Below are 17,623 nucleotides of genomic sequence, written 5' to 3' on the forward strand. Positions count from 1 at the left end.
AAAAGGTCACAGCATTGGAAAGGTTGAGAACCACTTCCCTAGAGAGTCAGCCAGGCCTTTGACTTTCTCAAAAGGAAGAAGGGGAGGAAGGGGGCTCCTATTGTGTTCACACGGCCGTTCACATGACCACCAAAGGGGAAAGATGGGGGAATCTTTCTGTCTAGACCCAGGGTTTAGAGTCTGTAGTCCAGCATGCAGAGGCTCCCTCGCTCTGAGACAGGGGCATCTCTACATGAGGTGAAGGCTCTGACCTTTTCTGCATCTCACTGCAGTTTCCCAGTGGTGGCAAAGAAGAGGAAAAGCTGGGCTTAAGCTAGCTTGCTTTCCCCACTGTGGGGCACAGCTATGTTATTCCAAGAAAGCATGGGTAACCCAAAAACCAACCCACCGGTATTCCATGCATGGGAAAGGCATTGAAAATACTTACAATAGCAACATTTGTCTTTAAGTGTGTGCTTCAGTGACCTTTCTTTAGATGGCCTCTCCCATTGAATGGCTCTGGATCTGCTTCTGTCATCAATTCAGGTGTAAAATGTGCCTGTTTCCAGCTCTCCTTTCTCACCACTGGGTAAAGTTTTTATTTCATTTTATTGCCTATAGTCAAGTATGCAGGAATGATTATGAAAAAAAAAATGTAGGGAACTTTCTTAAGTGTAGAAATGAGTATGTAGACAATACTTTTTCAATGTTGTCCTCTAAGCTGAGCTACTAGTCCAGAAACTAGAGGGGCAAAGGCGCATTTTTATTCAGACACTGGTGACAAGTGTTACAGGGCCCTGTTTGCTAACAGTGGATGAGGATGCCATGCCTACCCCACAGGTATTATGCTACCAAGATGTGTCAGAGCACAGGCAGAACCACCCAAAGCAGGCCAATCCATTTCAGCTGCAAGAGTGTCTATTTCTTCTGGGCTTACGGCAACCACTAAAGGACACTGACAGTCTACTGGAGGCTGTGGAAAATTCTAGTTGGTTCCCCGGGCTCTGTGCAATCCTGGTAGAGAGTCCCAGTTGACATTCAAAGGTAATAAGAGTTAGTGCTTCTAAACCTGCACCTTAGATGCTGATCCAGACTCAGAAAATGCCCTCACCGATCTTGGAATCTCTCTGAGGTATGTAAATGTTCAGAATGTTCAGGAGCTTTGTATGATGCTTTCATTGTCTCTTCATTCCCTGCCACCCCAAGCCTCTGGGTTTCCCAGCCCAGCCTGTCCATAGTGATTATCTCTGAGGTTTTGGCCCCTGGGGACTCCTAGGCGTCACTGAGTAGCGCTCCCCACATGTCCTTCCAGGTTTAGAGCGTCTCAGGTGAAGCACCTCCTACCGTGGCTCTCTCGGGAGTAGGGACAAGTACAGATGGTGTCTGTGGGCACATTCACGACCTCCCTAAGTCCAAGTGGCATGTCTGCTTTCCATCTCCCGAGAAAGCTCACGTAGAAACTTCCAGTCGTCCAGGGAAAGCCCTGTGGAGGTCTTTACTCCTCTGGTGAGCCTTCCTCCCTGCTGCCATTTGCTCCAGGTGCCCATGGTGAAATCCCAGGCTTCTCACCAAATCTGCCTTCCTACTAATGAGAAAATTCCTCCACTTTCTGTATCTAGGGACTGACCCTCTTGAGACACAAGTCTTTGTGTCCAGCTTATCTCCAGCTGCTGCCATGATGAATAGCCCAGCCCAAAGGAGCCTGGGGAAGCTCTACCCCCCCAGGAAACTTAGTTATTAATACAAACAGGGAGACAGGCTTGAAGAAATATTTAAGGACCAACTCGAATACAGCAAGCTGCATTCTCTCCCGTGGGAGTTGCTTAAGATTATGTTGGTTGCGTGGAGCAGGAAACGTGGCCTGTGTTTTCCTTTGCTCTAGGAAAAGAGAAAGGCCCACAAAAAAAACCTCCCCACAAACTGCAGCTTTTTGAAAAATTCTCCTTTTACTGTTTCAACAATCAACTGTTCCCAGTGCCATATGCTTAGCTACCTTCTTCCTTAAGACGTCCCTCTGTTTGCCACCTTATCTATCCTAAGCTTGTGCTTCTTATGTAATTCTGGTCTGATGCTCAAGCACATCCAAGTGTTCAGCCCACACCAAGGGGCCAACTCCCAACTCCCCAGGAAGTTTGGGATTATCCCAGCAGCTGAAGGGTAGTAAAGAGAGCAGCCTGGACGTCCGAGGCAGAGGGAAGGAAGTCCCATCAGCTTGAGCACCATGGATGAGGCCCCCATGCCTGCAATGGACAGGTCCAGGGTTGTATTACCTTCCCAGGCACTTCCTGGTTCTGGGTAAATTGTTCTCATCAGCCTTCATGGCTTAGCTTAGTCCTGGGTGCTCTGTCTGGGACAGACAGCAGAGCCGAAGAGTGTTCTGTTGTCGGGAGAGGGTTTTTCTCTGGGAGCTTCATCTACTGGAGATGCTGTATTGGCCTGTGGGGGTAACTGTGCGCGTTGCAGCTCACATGAAAGCCTGGCTGGAGTTAGGGGCCTTGGCAGGATCCCTCAGTTATCAGCCTGTGACTTCGGGTAGCATATGTTGTGAGATGCCAGACGTTTCTCTGTGCTCTAAACCATCATCTGCCCAGTCCCAACCTATCTGCTATTCCAGGTTCATACACTACCATTCCATCTCTGCCCCAGGACCCCAAATCACCCAGAATTGCTTCTCTACCTTTGTTTTAGTTTTGATGATGATGATGATGATGATGATGATGATGATGATGATGATGATGATTTGAGATGGGGTTTCAAGCCTAGGCTAGGCTTGAACTTGCAGCTCTCTGATCTAAGCCTCCCAAGTGCAGGGCTTATAGGCATTCACCAGCACAGCTGCCTCGCCTACCTTTGCACCTTCCTTCCTTTTCTCTGATTTTGTCAGGCTGTGGCAATTCATCCTTCACATTTCCACCAACACTTTCCCCTTCCTCTGTTTCCTTTCCCGTTCCTACTCTGTTGTGCTTTGAATGTGAAATCACAAGTTCCAGGCCGGGCTGAGCTCTGCCTTCCCAAATAGAACCATCAGCTGGGAAACCAAGTATTCAAACACTTAGCATCTGGGGAGTATTTACATTCAGACCACACCCACCCCAGCCCACATTTTTGACGAGGTATTCTCCACATGGTTTGCTGAGTAGTACAGCCTCTGTGTCACTCCGAAAGTCTCTGAGCACTTTGGGCCAGGAGTCAAGCTTGGGAAAGATGTGCTTGAAGGGAACTAAACTCAAGAAACTTGCGATTTGGTTTGTGAGAAGCAGATGAGACCTGGCTTGCCTGCGTTCAGAGCAGACCAATGCTGCCTCTTCAGCCTGCCTTCCTCAGTGTCTCTATCTGGAGCAGCCTCTCAGGGCCTGGTTGTTCACTGAACAGGAGATGGTGGGCGGCTGTGCTCAAAATGGAAACTGACTAATGGGTCAGTAAGTAGTTCATTTATGTCTATCCAGAGCCTTCATGAACTCTGCTCGGTTCCCTGGATAGGTAGGCATGTGCCACCTTGCCGAAGAGTGCCAGAAAGATGCTGATGCCAAGTCTAATGCAAGTATGCTAGGCACCTGCTGATGCCCCATAGCTACTTACACCACTGAGCTCCAGCTCTTAATTCTCCCGCTTGCCATTCGAGGCATTCATTGGTGCTTAACTATATCTCCAAAGCTCCTGTGTAGTTACTGAGCAATTATTCTGATCAATTTGAACAAATCATCTCATTTGTAATCTTATTAAGCCCATTTCCCAGTTATAAATAGTCTTTTACTATGTTCAGAAAAATTCACACATGTGATCCCGCTAATTCTTGTATCTCCAGAGGAAGTATTTTGGCAGCAATGGAGGGAGGGGGTTGAACCTTACAACTGCTGAAAAACAAAATGAACCCCACAAGGCCAAGGCTTTCAGACAAGGATCACTCATCTTCCCTGTCACCCACAGCTCTGTGTGCTCCCGTCACACCAGTTTAATGCACAATTCCAGAAACATCTCTTTTAGTTTAACCTTCTCCAAGGATAAATGCAATTTCCCTAAAGACTGAATATTCATTTAAAATAGGAATTTAGAAACCCTCTTCTCTGCCCCCACCTTTTTCCAGAAGAGGAAACAGCAGACTACGATTTTTAAGTGCTGCGTGGCATCCCCTAGGAATTTTATGGAGTGCCCCTGGTAAGCCCTTTGCAGTAAGAGTCCTTATCCTTGGCTTCTAGGTATCCCAGAGCAGAGCTTTAGGGGGTTTAAGCACTTTGTCTGCCGTCCATATCAGTCAATAACAAAGCTGCTGTTAGTGTCTCCACAAAAGATGCGTTTTTCAGGGTGTTAGTAAGAAACCACTTACCTGGAGTTCAAGCATTCAGCCAGGAACTGAGTCCTGTTTGACAAACACCTGCCAAGGAAATCGGTCAGGTTTTGCAGGTACCATAGTCACTCAACAGTGCTTGAAAATACAAAAGTCCTCATGGTACTAGTTTTCTTGGTGGCTGGCTGACCCCTTGTGGATTGATTTAAGATCGCAGTTTCTCATCCCTTCCACAAAAGGAAGATTTTCATGACAAAAACATTAATAAATGCTGCCCTCTGCCTAGAGTTGGTGGTACTTATGCTAAGATCATTCCATGGGTAGTTCGTAGAGGAAAGAAGAAGAAAGAAGAAGAAAAGGAGGAGGGGGTGGAGGAAGAGGAAGAGGAAGGAAGAGGAGGGAGAAAGAGAAGAAGGAAAATAGCACTTCATAACTAGACATTCTGGATGAAGAGATAAAATAATAGGGAAGAAAAATCTTGGAATAAAAGTATAGTGCCTGGAATGGTCATGAAGGAAATATACTGCCTACATGAGGAAATCTGGAGGGAAAGGGAAAATAAGAGGACAGTAAAAGCAAGGAATGAAGTTGCCACCAGTCTGAGGCCAGCCAGAGCTACATAGCAAGAGCCCGATTTAAAAATAAATATAAATGACTGGCTTTGAAATGACTAAGACAGAATTGATTAATAAAGAAGAGAAAGGTAAATAAGAAACAGTAATGAACGAGACAGATCTGTAGCTGCAAATGAGACATTATAGTAAGTAAAAGGATGTCATGTCAATGAAAATGAAATGTCAATCATTATGGGAGAATCACTGCAAAAACAAAAGGTAATACAGCTGAAAATAATTTAATAAACCAATTATTTATTATTTAATTAGTAATAAAAGGTTTCTCTTCATGAAAGCCTCAAGCTTAATTATATAAAAATAGGAACATTTTTAAGGAACAGCCAGGGAAAAGTGCAAAGCTTTAATTCATTTTCTTTTTCTGTATTATGGCTCGGATCTGGAACATTGCCATGGGCTCATGTGTTTTGTTGATCTGCCTTATTTTTTTTAATAAACTTTTTACATGTAAGGGTGTTTTTGCCTACATGGATGTCAGCATGCCACACGCATCTGTGGTGCCCATAAAGGACAGAAGAAGGTATTGAATCCCTGGGAACTGGAGTTTCATACAGTTTTGAGATGTTATATGAATTCTGCAAATCGAACCCCGAACTCTGAAAGACTAGCCAATGATTTTAAGCACTTGGCCATCTCTCCAGATCATGTGTTTGAATACTGGTCCCTAGTTGGTAGTACTATTCTGGAAGATTATGGGGCCTGGCTGGGGGAGCCTTTGAGGGCTATGGCCCAGCTTTGCTTCTGGTCCCATTTTCTCTGCTTCCTGATCTGCCAAGTGTAAAGAACCAACATGACTCCCTCCTATTGCCATGTCTTCCATGTGATGGACTAAATATCTGGAGTCACGAGCCAAAATAGTCCCTTTCCCTTTAGGTTACTTCTGCTAGATACTTTGTCACTCCAGTAACAAGAGAAGTAACAAATACTGTTTTGTGAATTTTAATGTAGAAAACATAGAAAAACTTATAAACATAGAAAACTAAATACAATATAGTTTATTAAAATATAACATATCAAGTTAAACAATGCAAGGATAGTTTGATACCTATTTCATTCACTTTAGTGACTAAACTTTATCATGCAGGAAAGATATGAGGAATGTGCCAATCGCAATAAAGGCAAGAAAATAGAACAATGAACTATTGGAAATCCCTACTGCTAAGGTTGCAGTCCACCATGACCAGAAAGTCCCGAGCTCATAGCGGATGCCCTTTGTCGTCAGGGCTTCCTCTTCTCTGCCTATGGAGCCCAGACCCGCACAAGCTCCACCTGAGGACTGTCACATAGTCCTTAGGGAAATTGAACCTCTAATTTCAATTTCCTCTCTCCCAACAAGAACACACCTAGGGTTCCTGGAATGCCTCTCCATGCAAAGGAGTACCTTAAGCCTCCAGTCAGTGATGTATACCTACCCTGGAAATCCCTACCACCTCTGCAAAGCTCTATATAGCCCTGTTCACTCTAATAAAGCTGACCTGCCTTGCTGAAGCTGGTCCCGGAAGATGTATTCACAGCCACCCAAACCCTGCCTCTCACCACCATCTGTGCACACAAACATTTACTCCCCACACCCTCATGGACTGTTGGTCTACAGTCCCTGAGAGAAGGGGAGAACCACAATAGACTTCAAACTTTTTCACGTAAAAATCCTAAAATAGTCTTCATTAAATGTATTTACTAAAAACCCGTAACAATATGCTTAAATTGAGAATAATTTTTAAGCATTCCTGTCTCAGTTACTTTTCTGTTGCTATGACACAATACCATGACCAAGGATATATACCATGACCAACATATAAAAGAAAGTGCTTAATTGGGCTTAACATTTCAGAGGGTTAGAGTCTATAATGACAGAGCAAAAACATGGTGGCAGGAAGAGCTAAGAGCTCACATCCTGATCCACAAACAAGAAGAGAACTGGGAATGTCACAAGTCTTTTGAAACCTTACAGCTCACCCTCCTCCAACAAGGCCATACCTCCTAATCCTTCCCACACTGTTCACCAATGGGAAACAACAGTTAAAAACATATGAGCCTATGTAAACCATTCCCATTTAAACCACCACAATTCCCCCAAAATACCACACATAAAACAAGAGTATCCATTATAATAACTAGGGCTAATTTGTATAGTAGAGGCCCTAGCCAATGAAGTAAACCTATAAAGAAGACACATCAGTATTGAAAAGAAAGAGAACCAAATGTTATTAAGTACACCCCAAAGAAACTTACACAGGACAAACCCAGAGCCAACAGGTAAACTAGTAGGTCTAATGAGAAAATATTCCACAACTCTCATAGACTACTAGAAAAGTAATAAAATATAAGATGACATTTAAGGCAACTGAAAAGAATTAATACAATGGAATATGAAAAGCCTTTATGGTAAAAATTGGAATTCCTTTACAAACCACCAAAAATGACTGTGTAAATGCAGGAAACATATTTATGTATAGGGAAAAATGTTGCAGGATATTTGGTCCTATTGTGAACCTTGAGATTGTGAACTGTAAAAAACCTGTTTCTTCTTTGGCATGGTTCAGCCATATCACACACCTTTAATCCAAGAACTTTATGTACACAGCATTTAGTGAAGTAAACCCCAGGTCAAGAAGTAGAGCAAGAAATGAGCTAACAAGGATTAAGTAGAAATGAGGGACTTTAAGAGAAGAATATTTAAGACAGCCTGGAGAAGGAGATGGAGGAGGAAGAAAAGAAGCAGGAGGAAAAGGAGAAGAAAGGGAAGGGGAAGGGAGAGATCTTTGACTTTTAGCTTTTGGCTTTTCTACTTGGGTTATCAAATGAGCTAAGAGGCCTTTTCCTCCTGGGCCATCAGCTGAGCTAGCAAGTTTTTGGCCTTAAGCTTTTGGGTTTTTGTCTTTTCCTTCTGAGCTGAGTAGAAAGGTCAGCTGGGTGCTTTCTCTGCCTCTCTCAACTAGGAGGTTTTCATCCCTGCATCTGGCTTCTGAGTCTTCGTTGGTCAAATCAAACTATTTGGGGTTTTCTTTCTTTTTAACAACAGAAATACCCCCAGGATGTCCATATATTTTCTAAGACAATGGCAGTTTCATTCAAATATCTACCACAAAATCTTGAGCAAGATCACATATAATATAAAATGTATTGGAAGGTTCATAATAGCTAAGATAGTTTTGAAAAATAGAAAAGAGCAACTTGTCCTACAAAGCAGGCAATAAAACACAATGTATTATGGCAAAGATGTAAAACATAACAAAGATGGAGGACTAAAACTATAGTATATAATGAAGGAGGCATAAATCTGAATAGGAGGAGAGATGGATTACTAAGGAGATCCATTACTAAGATGGTACTAACTAGTAGGGCTCCAACTAGCAAAATGTGAAAACTGGCTTAAATGTGAAAACTGGCTTAATAAAGTATATATATATTTGTGCCTCTTATACAAAGATTAGGCCTAAATTCATAAGTTACTCAACAGATACTTATTGAGTATCTACTATTTGTGAAAGACTTTTCTGGACACTGGATATGCATCAGTGAAAAGAGGGAAAGCCTCTCAGTATTGTTAACCCTTAAATGTAGAGGGTAAAAGTTAAAAATCAATACAAGAAAATGTGGCATCATTTTTTTCATGACCTTTGAGTGGGGAAGGACTCCTTTCTAGACAAGAACCAGAAAAGCACAGAACATATGGGGAAAAAAAGATAGGTTTTATGACATAATAATTAAATATGAGCACACTTTCTGACCCACCCATCTGGTCTAGAGAACTCCTCACTGTTCCTTAGGGCCCTTGGACAAAACTACCATCATCACCATGTTGTTTGTGGAAGCAGGAAGTTGGAACCAACTTTAATGCCCAGTTTTAGAAGAACAGGTGAGCAAAATGTGAGAGACACACACTGTGGAAAATGATGTGTCAGATAGAAGCACTGAACAAGTTGTACATCCAAAGCAGCAGAATAGAATCATACAGTATTTCAGGAACCAAAGTAGTAACAGAATTGAAGGAATATTACCATACTGTGGACAGAAGTGCCAGAGGCACCTATCCAGAGTCAGTGCTATGTATTTTACATCCACAACAAATACCTTCTACCAAAAGTATAGAAGTGGCTCCTATGGGTGGAGATGACCATTATAATGGAAGTTAGGGATGGAAAGAAGACAAATAAATGAAATTAAATAAAATGTTTTTATAAACTGGTGCTGATAGTAAATTAAGAATTAAGAAATGGATAAGCTCAACTTTCTATATCTAACTACAAAAAAAAAAGGAGGAAGGAGAAGAGAGAGAGAAAGCTTCTCAGTGTGATCACTAGAGATTGAAGTGGTGGGTTGGAAAATATATGACCTAATATTCAGACCATTATGCAGGATAGACTATCAGGCTGTGGGTAGAGGTGACCTTCATTCACATTGTGTTAAGGTGTGTCTCTGTATATTTGGTTGTTAATTGCTGAACTGGCAGTGAGCTAAATGTTAACAGATTCTGGTGTTGTCTGCTATTGAGGAATCTTCTGTCTCGATGTTGTATTAAAAATTACTCTCCAATTATCTCTGATTGATTAATAAAGAAGTTGAAGAGCCAATGACTGGGTAGAGGATACAGGAGGTAGGATTTCTATTCCCAGTCTGGAGGTCTCAGGTAGAGAGAGAGGGAGAGGAGAAGAGAAAGGTTGCTGGTCCACGAGCAGCTATGGGCCATGAGGACAGAGACGGAGCAGGAGTAGTCAGAGTAAGATTAGATGGCAAGTAGCATGAGGCACATGGCTGGGAAGTAGCCAGGTTGGTGTGGACAGGTTGGAAAAATCAAAATCTGCCCAGCTATAGTGCTCTAAAGCTTATTAATAAACTTAATAGTTCTCTGTCTCATTTGGGAACTAGAACATGCATAGAAAACACCTTTAATTCCAATCACCACGGGCAGCTCTAGAAATGTAAAAGTATTCTTCATTCACCTGTAGTAATTGTCATCTGCTAACCTAGGCCTGACTAGTCCTGGAAGCTTCTAGCCTCCATACAATCTAATCTAGGCCTAGAATGCTTTCACCCTTTGAGACGTACTGCTGAATAATTTTACCCTTTCTAGATATATCTGGAACTATGGCTGGGTGGTTCAACTCAGCTGTTATGGCTCAAACTCCTCTCCAAGCTGACTGATTCAAATTGGCTTCTCTCAGCTTCTGACTGAATTACTCTGCTTGGCCTCAAACTAATTCTAGAAATCTGTTCTAGTATTCTGGCTCCTTCTCATTCTCTGGCTCATTCTGCCTTCCCTTGTGTCTAGCTTGTTCTCTTTTTAACCTGTTTCTGTAAAACTGTCCTGGTAAAACTGCCTTCTCTTTAAAGCCATCCCTCTGTGCTACTCTCTCTTGTCACATCTCTTTCCTTTGTCTGTGCTGCTCTCCTAAGACCTCTCTCTTTGCTCTCTGTTCTCATGAGAGTTGGGCATATCCTATTTTGTAAAATCTTTCTCTGATTAGTCACTTTGTCTGCCTCTCAATTAGACATTACTTTCAAACATGGGTGCTACCTTCTACAAACTAACTTCACCTTCATTGGTTAGAATTAAAAGTGTGTACTAAAAGTATATCTGTATTCCAGCCAGATCATACTGTAATCCAGGGTATGTCTGCATTCCAGCTGGATTACATAGACCTATCCGGTCTTTGGATGTGTACCCTTGCTAAAGCAGCCATGTTGCTATATTAGAATTCCTCTACATCATCTTCTCCCTTTCTGTTTAAGCTAAAAATTGTTTTAACTATTACAACAGTAACTTAACAGTCAGTATGACTAGCTGTTGATGTGATGATCCTTATACCATAATTGCAGCCCTGATATCTGTCCTTCAGCAAATGTCCATGTCATCATCAAATTTTTCAGTCTACCAGTCTGATGAACTATCTATCCTTCTTCAGCTTGTTTGTCGAACTGTCTTCATGTGTGTGTGTGTGTGTGTGTGTGTTTGTGTGTGTGTGTGTGTGTTGGGGAGACGGGGGTCAGCTTTCTGTGTTGTCTATGTTGCTGTCTTTCTGTGTTTCTTCCTTCCTTGAGTTGTAGCTTTAATGTGGAAACTTCTCTCATCCAGATTGGTCCTTTCTCAATTTTGATGATCCCAGAGTCTTTCATCACATTGTAGAAATATAGGCAAACCTCTTCCCCATTATAGCACATACTCTGACTTCCATTCTGATGTTAAAACATCTTTAAAGCATACAGCCTCTTTAAAACATCTTTAAAGCAACAACCCATAGGATGGGTGAGTATTCAAGGCATCATTTAATAGCTGTTCACAGTGTGTTTTATTTGCATTTTGGCAGCATAGTCCTGTAATATGAATGAGAACACAATATCTAATTATTTTATGGGTAGCAGGGGGAGAACATTTACAGGGAACTGTGTCAAAGGTTGTATTCCAAATATGGTTAGGCATCTGTGCCTAGAGAAACTCTCCAGACCAGGTCAGGCAGAAAGTGAGAGGTCCTAGCTGAGGTTAGAGAGTCCTTCATTTTGTGCTGATCTTGGAGAGCAATCTGGAAATGGTGGAATGCAATCCTAAATAGCAGAGTCCTCGGACATATCCCCCTGTTTTATTCTACCAAGGAAAGGTGTAATCATGAGCTCTGAGAAACTTGTCATCTATATCAGAGGGACCCAGGGTCTAGTAATGGACCATGACCTGATTGGTGCTGATTCTAGCAATGGTGATACTATGTTGCTGGAGAAATTGTATGAGGCAAGGGGCAAGCATCAAAATAAAATGCAGCATACTTGGGGGGTTCATAAGGAGTAGGAGCCAGGGAAACAAGGTGTTATTGAACCAACTTAATTGTTCAGTGGGTTGAAATCTCAAGAGCAGCATGCAGAGGGGGAAGAAGGGAGGGATTGGGACGGGATGAGGGAGAGAACCACGGTGGGGGGATACAAAGTGAGTAAAGTGTAATTAATAAAGAAAAATAAAATAAAATAAAAAAGAAATCTCAAGAGCAGATTGTTACAAAGTTTTTAGAGGGTTTTAACATTAGTCTCAACAACTTTGATTCATTTACATAAAAGCAACATTCTTCTCCCAATACCAAGGAAGTCTCTCCTCTGCTTGTTCAGCAGTTATTAAGTCTAGTGTTCTTTTGTTTTGGAGCACAACCCCAGCAAGAGAGTTCATCTGTTGTTGGCGAGATTCTGGTCTATTAGTTGTAGAAGTCATCACCTTGTTGAGTTTGTCCCGAAAGTCTCCAGTCAGTATGTCTGGACCATAGGCTGCTGTCGCAGTCCCAGCATATCCAAGGGAGATGGCAGGTCCTGTTCTTAAAGGGAAGAAATATCTTATGGGAGAAATATCTCTAGTCCTTGTCTTGTTTGTAGTGGTAGTGCTGCCTCCTCTTCCTAGTAGAAATGGACCTGTGGAATAATCACAACAGGGGTGCAGAAACCTGAGTGGGGGGGATGGTTATGCAGGGGGTTACCTTACCTTATACTGGAAGAAGAAAGGGGTAATGCACAGGTTAAGCCAGTAACAGTTTGATTGGCAGTACATCCTTAGTCTGTTGGTATAGGTCTGGTGAATAAGGTGCTAGGCGCTGGCCAAGACAAGGCACCGAGCATGGAAAAAAACAAGGCCTGTGGGACAGACCAGGTTGGAGAAGGCAGGTGCCGCGCCAACCCTTTCACCCTTGGGATGACAGAGTGGGAGGGGGCAGGAGAGAGCCCGTAGCATGAGGATAAGATCCCTGCACGTGACCGACACCTTTCCATGCCACACCTGGTGCCTGCTGGGCTCCCTGCCAAAGCCAGGGTGATCCACAAGAAGGGATCATGTTCAGAGTCGCCATCATTGACTCCTTCCTCCCTCCCTTCCCCTAGGTGTCCTGGCCCATGGGAGGCAGACCTGCTGACCCTTGGCCTGCATGTTTCAGCTGCCCCACTGCTGGCAGGACCCATGATGCGAGTTGAAGCACCTCATTCTGGAATTCTCTCCTCTTGATTTAAGTCCTCTTGATTTAAGTAAGGCTCTATGGGAACAAACATGGAATTCTCTCTGGTGTGATGTTGAGTTCCTGATGATGGAGAAAAGGGAGGAAGTATCACTAGAGGTGATAGTTTCCTGGGGAAATCATGGCGGAGGATTGAGAAAATATTCCAACAGCCACAAGCCTTCCCACAGATTTAAGAAACTGGCAACTGTCCCGGAGACGTTTAAATAGTTGTTGTGTCACTAGGTTTGTTTGTTTGTTTGTTTGTTTGTTTTTAATATAAGAGGCTATAAGGTTATTGCTAACACTCAGCTGGGCTGTCAGAGTCCAAAAAGAGGAGAGGAGGCCCTTGGGCCAATATCTGAGAGCAGCCCTGACCAAAAAAGGCTCAGAAATCCACAAACCGTATCCGGTCACTTGGGAAGGTGCAAAGCGAAAGTACAGCAGAGGAAAAGAGACATCCAGGCCTCAGGTTGGGATGGTCAAGCAAGAATGCCGATACTCTGGAGGAGGTACTCACTAATCCTGCACATTCTGGATGTCCCTGGTTGGGCACCGGGACAGCCCTCTCTTCCACTGGGGAAGAGGTTGGTCACCAGCCTGAGAGGACAAAGCAAGCAGAAGCAGTGAGCAGGGTTCAGACAGCGTGAGTATGATGGAATAACTTTCCAGAAACAGCTTCAGTGAGATAGCTCAACTTTATTCAAGGGAAACGAAGAGAATACATAGGATGGGGGGTTATTTGAGGCATCATCTAATAGGTGCTGCATTTTAGCAGCACAGTCCTGTCATATGAACAGCAGCACAACACATAGTTATCCTATGGGCATCAGGGGATTGTTTGCAGGGAACTGTGTCAAAGGTTATACTCCAGATATGGTTAGGCATTTGTGCATAGAGATCCTCTCCAGACAAGGTCAGGCAGAGGGTGGAAGGCTCCTGTTGTGGGGAGGGAGTCCTCCATTTCATGCCGAGCTTGGAGAATGATCAGGACATGGTGGGACGCGACCTTAAACAGCAGGGTCCCTCCAACATAATTCTATTCTAATTATATTATTAATATGGCATTGACTCTACCAGTGACACATGCTCGAAGTTTCCAGTTGTTCATCATATGACCTAGTCAACATCTTTCAAAAATATCAGGGATTCTCAGCATGAGGTCAACATCAGGCATTGGCTTTGGTTGTCTGCAAAGTGCACCAAGAGTCACTAGGATTAAGCATCACACAACTCTCAACACAGGGAAAGAAAAGGAAATTGCATCTAGGAGGTGACATGTGCTTATAATCCCAGCACTGAGAGGCAGAGGCAGACACAGGAGGATTTTCGTGAGTTCAAATTCAGTTTGGGCTACATAATAAGACTGGATTTAGAAATGTATAAATCTGTCATATTTTTGCTACCCCAAATGAGTGCACATGTCTTTATAGACCTATCCACTCATTTACTCAAGAAATATTCATAGAATATAGTTTTCCTAACGAATGACTGCTGCAGGCTTCGGAAACTGAAGCTTGTTGGTATCACAGAATGAAAGACCAGGAACTGAATCTCAGGGAGCAGGCTCCCTTCTTTCCTCTTGTGCATCTTTTACTGAAGTTGCCAGCAGTATTTCTCCCCTCGGCTTTCTGAACACAGCTACGTTCATTTTGCTGCCTCTCTGCTTGGTAGTAGTGAAGGAATTCCTGGGACTCAGTTCACAGTTGTTCACATCCAGGGGCAATAAAAGGCAAAATCCATTTGTCTGATTCCTCCGGAGTTCCTCATTCAAAATGGGCCACTACAGTTTGAAAATAGAAGGGACAGAACATGTGTAGTCCCTCCGCATTAACTGGCTTGATTGATATTTATTATTCTTGAGAAGGGGTATTGTGTGTCAGGTCCCAAAGGAACTGAGGAAAGTTTTATTCAGTACTTGTGGTTCTTGCCAGCATTTCTCACCCTGCCCCCCTTCCCTAAACCTCTCCAGCCCAGGGGCTGGCTTCCTTTCTCCAGCTTCTCTTTTCTATATAAAGTCAGCCATTTGGCTATGGGCTCACTTGGTTCCTGGTTCCTCTTTTGGCATCATTGTCTCTTGTCCCCCAAGTGCTGTCTTTGCTGCCTCTCTCCTCTTCCTCTCTTGATCAGGCCTATGGTCTGATTCATTCTGCTGACCTAGTTCAGCCTGGACCCTTCCAGATGATTCTGGCTGTTTTCTTCTTCATATCTACAATAAAACCACCTTAACCATTAACTTGCATCAGTCATGTCCTCCCGTTCACTGTGAAGCCCAGGCGAACCTCAAACTCTTAATCCTCTAGAATAACTCCCACCACACTTGGCTCCTAGCCAGACCTTAATTAACTCTGTTTGTTTGTTTGTTTGTTTGTTTTATATGCTCCTGAAACCCTGGGACCTTTTGCACATGCTAAGCAAGTTGTCTACCGTTGAGCTACATGTACAGCCCTTAGTTTCACATTTAATCATTCAAGAGACGTAGTAGTCAACTCAGCAAACCCTTCAGAAAAATGCTTTCTGTCCATAATTCCTGTGTTGAGGGAGTGTGCGTCTCTGTGCATCATAAGCTGGGCACAGCCTTGCTTTGATGGCACTTAGAACCAAGGCAGAAATAGAACCACCCCCACAAAACATCTTTAAAATAGCACACATTTGATACACACATGCAACGGAATTAGAACAAGAAACATAGAGCATTCATACACAAAAATGGACAAACACGAAGATCATCATGTTCACTAAAATTTGTCAGATTTAGAAGGACGAGCCACATTTTTATATGCAAAATCTAGATTTAAATTTACATGTATAAATACATACAAACCTATGGAGGACTTGACAGTTTAGAATGCAGACTGTGAGATGGGAGGAAGAGGTCCAAAGTGGCAGGAAGAACAGGAGGCAAAGGAATATAGGAAGAAGAGAGGGTCCCAGCATGGGGGAAAGATGGGGCAGTATGAGCCGTGGTGGGGCACATCTGTAATCCCAGCGCTCTGGGAGGCAGAGGCAGGTGGATCTCTGTGAGTTCAAGGCCAGCCTGGCCTACAAAGTGAGTCAAGGCTAGCCAAGGCTACACCGAGAAACCCTGTCTTAAAAAACAAGAGAGAGATGGGGGAGGGAGGAGAAAGTATTGAGCACATGCAGTCACTTGTGCCTGAAATCCCAGCACTTAGGAGTCGGAGGCAGAAAGATTGCTTTGAGTTTAGGGCTAGCTTGGGCTAGACTGTAAATCTGTCTCAACAAAACAAAACAACAACAACAACAAAAAAAAAACAAAACAAAAAAACCCCGAAATATAATGGTTTATAGGTATAAAAAAGTTGGGATGCAGCCCATTTCTTTGTCTGCTAACCAAAAAAAGTAATAAAAATAAATATTTTTCAAATCACATTTATCAGAAGGCAGAGCTGGCAAAGTGATTACTGCATATGTTGAGTTGGGAAAAATCAGGAAAAACTGTGGCCAGAGGAATATCTAGCAGAAGGTCAACCTTAGAAAGAAGAGACGGGACTAGCCCAAGCTGAACGGAAAGAGAACGTGGGTGGGTCAAAGCCCCCATCGGGACCAAGACCTCACAGGTAGAGGACATGTTCGATTCTTCAGCATCCTTAGACCCTCATCCCGCTGCTCAGACCCCAGCTCCACCTGAGACAACCAGGCTCCACAGAGGATCCGGATAGTGTGTATCAACTGTTCAACCATTAATTTAACAGATGAAGACACTGAAAACAGGAGGGAATGATCTGTCCAAGGTCACAGAGCCACAGGACAGGAACCCTAAAGTCACTGCAGAGCACTCTTCCCTCTGTATGAAGTTACCCTTCCTGCTGTCCTGTTGGAGGTTGTCAATCATGATGTGGGGGCTGGTGTCTCTGATCACTCAGGAGACTGGGTTCTGGCTGTCTAATTTCCAAGATCGAGGAGTGAGAGGTAAGAGGTGGCATTGGAGCCTCTTGTGGAAGACAGGCATGTAGGTAATGATTCCTCCAAAACTGCAGGACAGAAGATCCCGGAGGGTCTCAGTGGCCCACTGGAAAGTGGCGTTTTAGATTGACATTTGCAGATGCGATGACAGCTGAGAGTTGCCCCATTATCTCCTCTGGTTTGTTTTGCCCGGTGTCCTAGTCTTCAAGGCAAGACATCCACATAGTCCTTGTCATTGTTCTCTGGGGAAAAGCAAAGGACAACCATGAGATTCCACACCCAGAGGTCCCAACAGCCAGCCCCACTCGAGAGAAATAACACCAGGCACAAAGCAATGCCGAAGACACATCAGAGAGACAGCTTCCAGAGCTACAGTGTCACTAAGGAGCTTTCCTGGTCTGATAGGAGTTCCTTGACAAGTGGAGCCTTAGTTTCTAGTACTCAGTGTCCGATTTCACCAGTGGAAATCCCATGCCTTCCTCAAAGTAGCACTGCCTGGAGCTTGTTCCAAGGAGGGGAGAGGAAGGGAAGAAAGAATTCAGACAATGGGAAGGCGTTTTTCCTAGGGTAGCTAAGTGCCTAGAGCACAGTCTGCCAGGTGTGTGGAAAACTGATGTGGTCAGACCCATGCCCAGTTCTTGGGAAAGGTCTCTCTAGGGATTTGGATTTCTCTCCCAGGGATTTGATTGCATTTTATTACTGTGTAGACAACACTATCGCCAGCACAACCACCTCCAGCGACTCATCTTGATTTGCGCAAGCACCTGGCCTTGACACATTTATGCTTTCTTTTCCTTAGTGTGTGTGTGTGTGTGTGTGTGTGTGTGTGTGTGTGTGTGTGTGTG

At 43.6% G+C, this 17,623-nt stretch overlaps 1 protein-coding gene across 1 annotated transcript in view; it reads right to left on the reverse strand.

Annotated features, from left to right (window-relative positions):
- Positions 1-13,546: 13,546 nt before the first annotated feature.
- Positions 13,547-17,623, reverse strand: part of Sh2d1b (SH2 domain containing 1B) — a 21,161-nt gene continuing 17,084 nt past the window's right edge. Inside the window, exon 4 of the mRNA XM_055624531.1 lies at positions 13,547-17,020. Coding sequence (XP_055480506.1) covers positions 16,983-17,020 — 38 coding nt within the window. The 3' untranslated portion in view covers positions 13,547-16,982. The remainder of the gene's footprint in view (positions 17,021-17,623) is intronic.

The sequence above is a fragment of the Psammomys obesus genome, unplaced genomic scaffold, assembly GCF_907164565.1.
Source record: "Psammomys obesus unplaced genomic scaffold, mPsaObe1.curated_primary_1811, whole genome shotgun sequence".
NCBI lineage: Eukaryota > Metazoa > Chordata > Mammalia > Rodentia > Muridae > Psammomys > Psammomys obesus.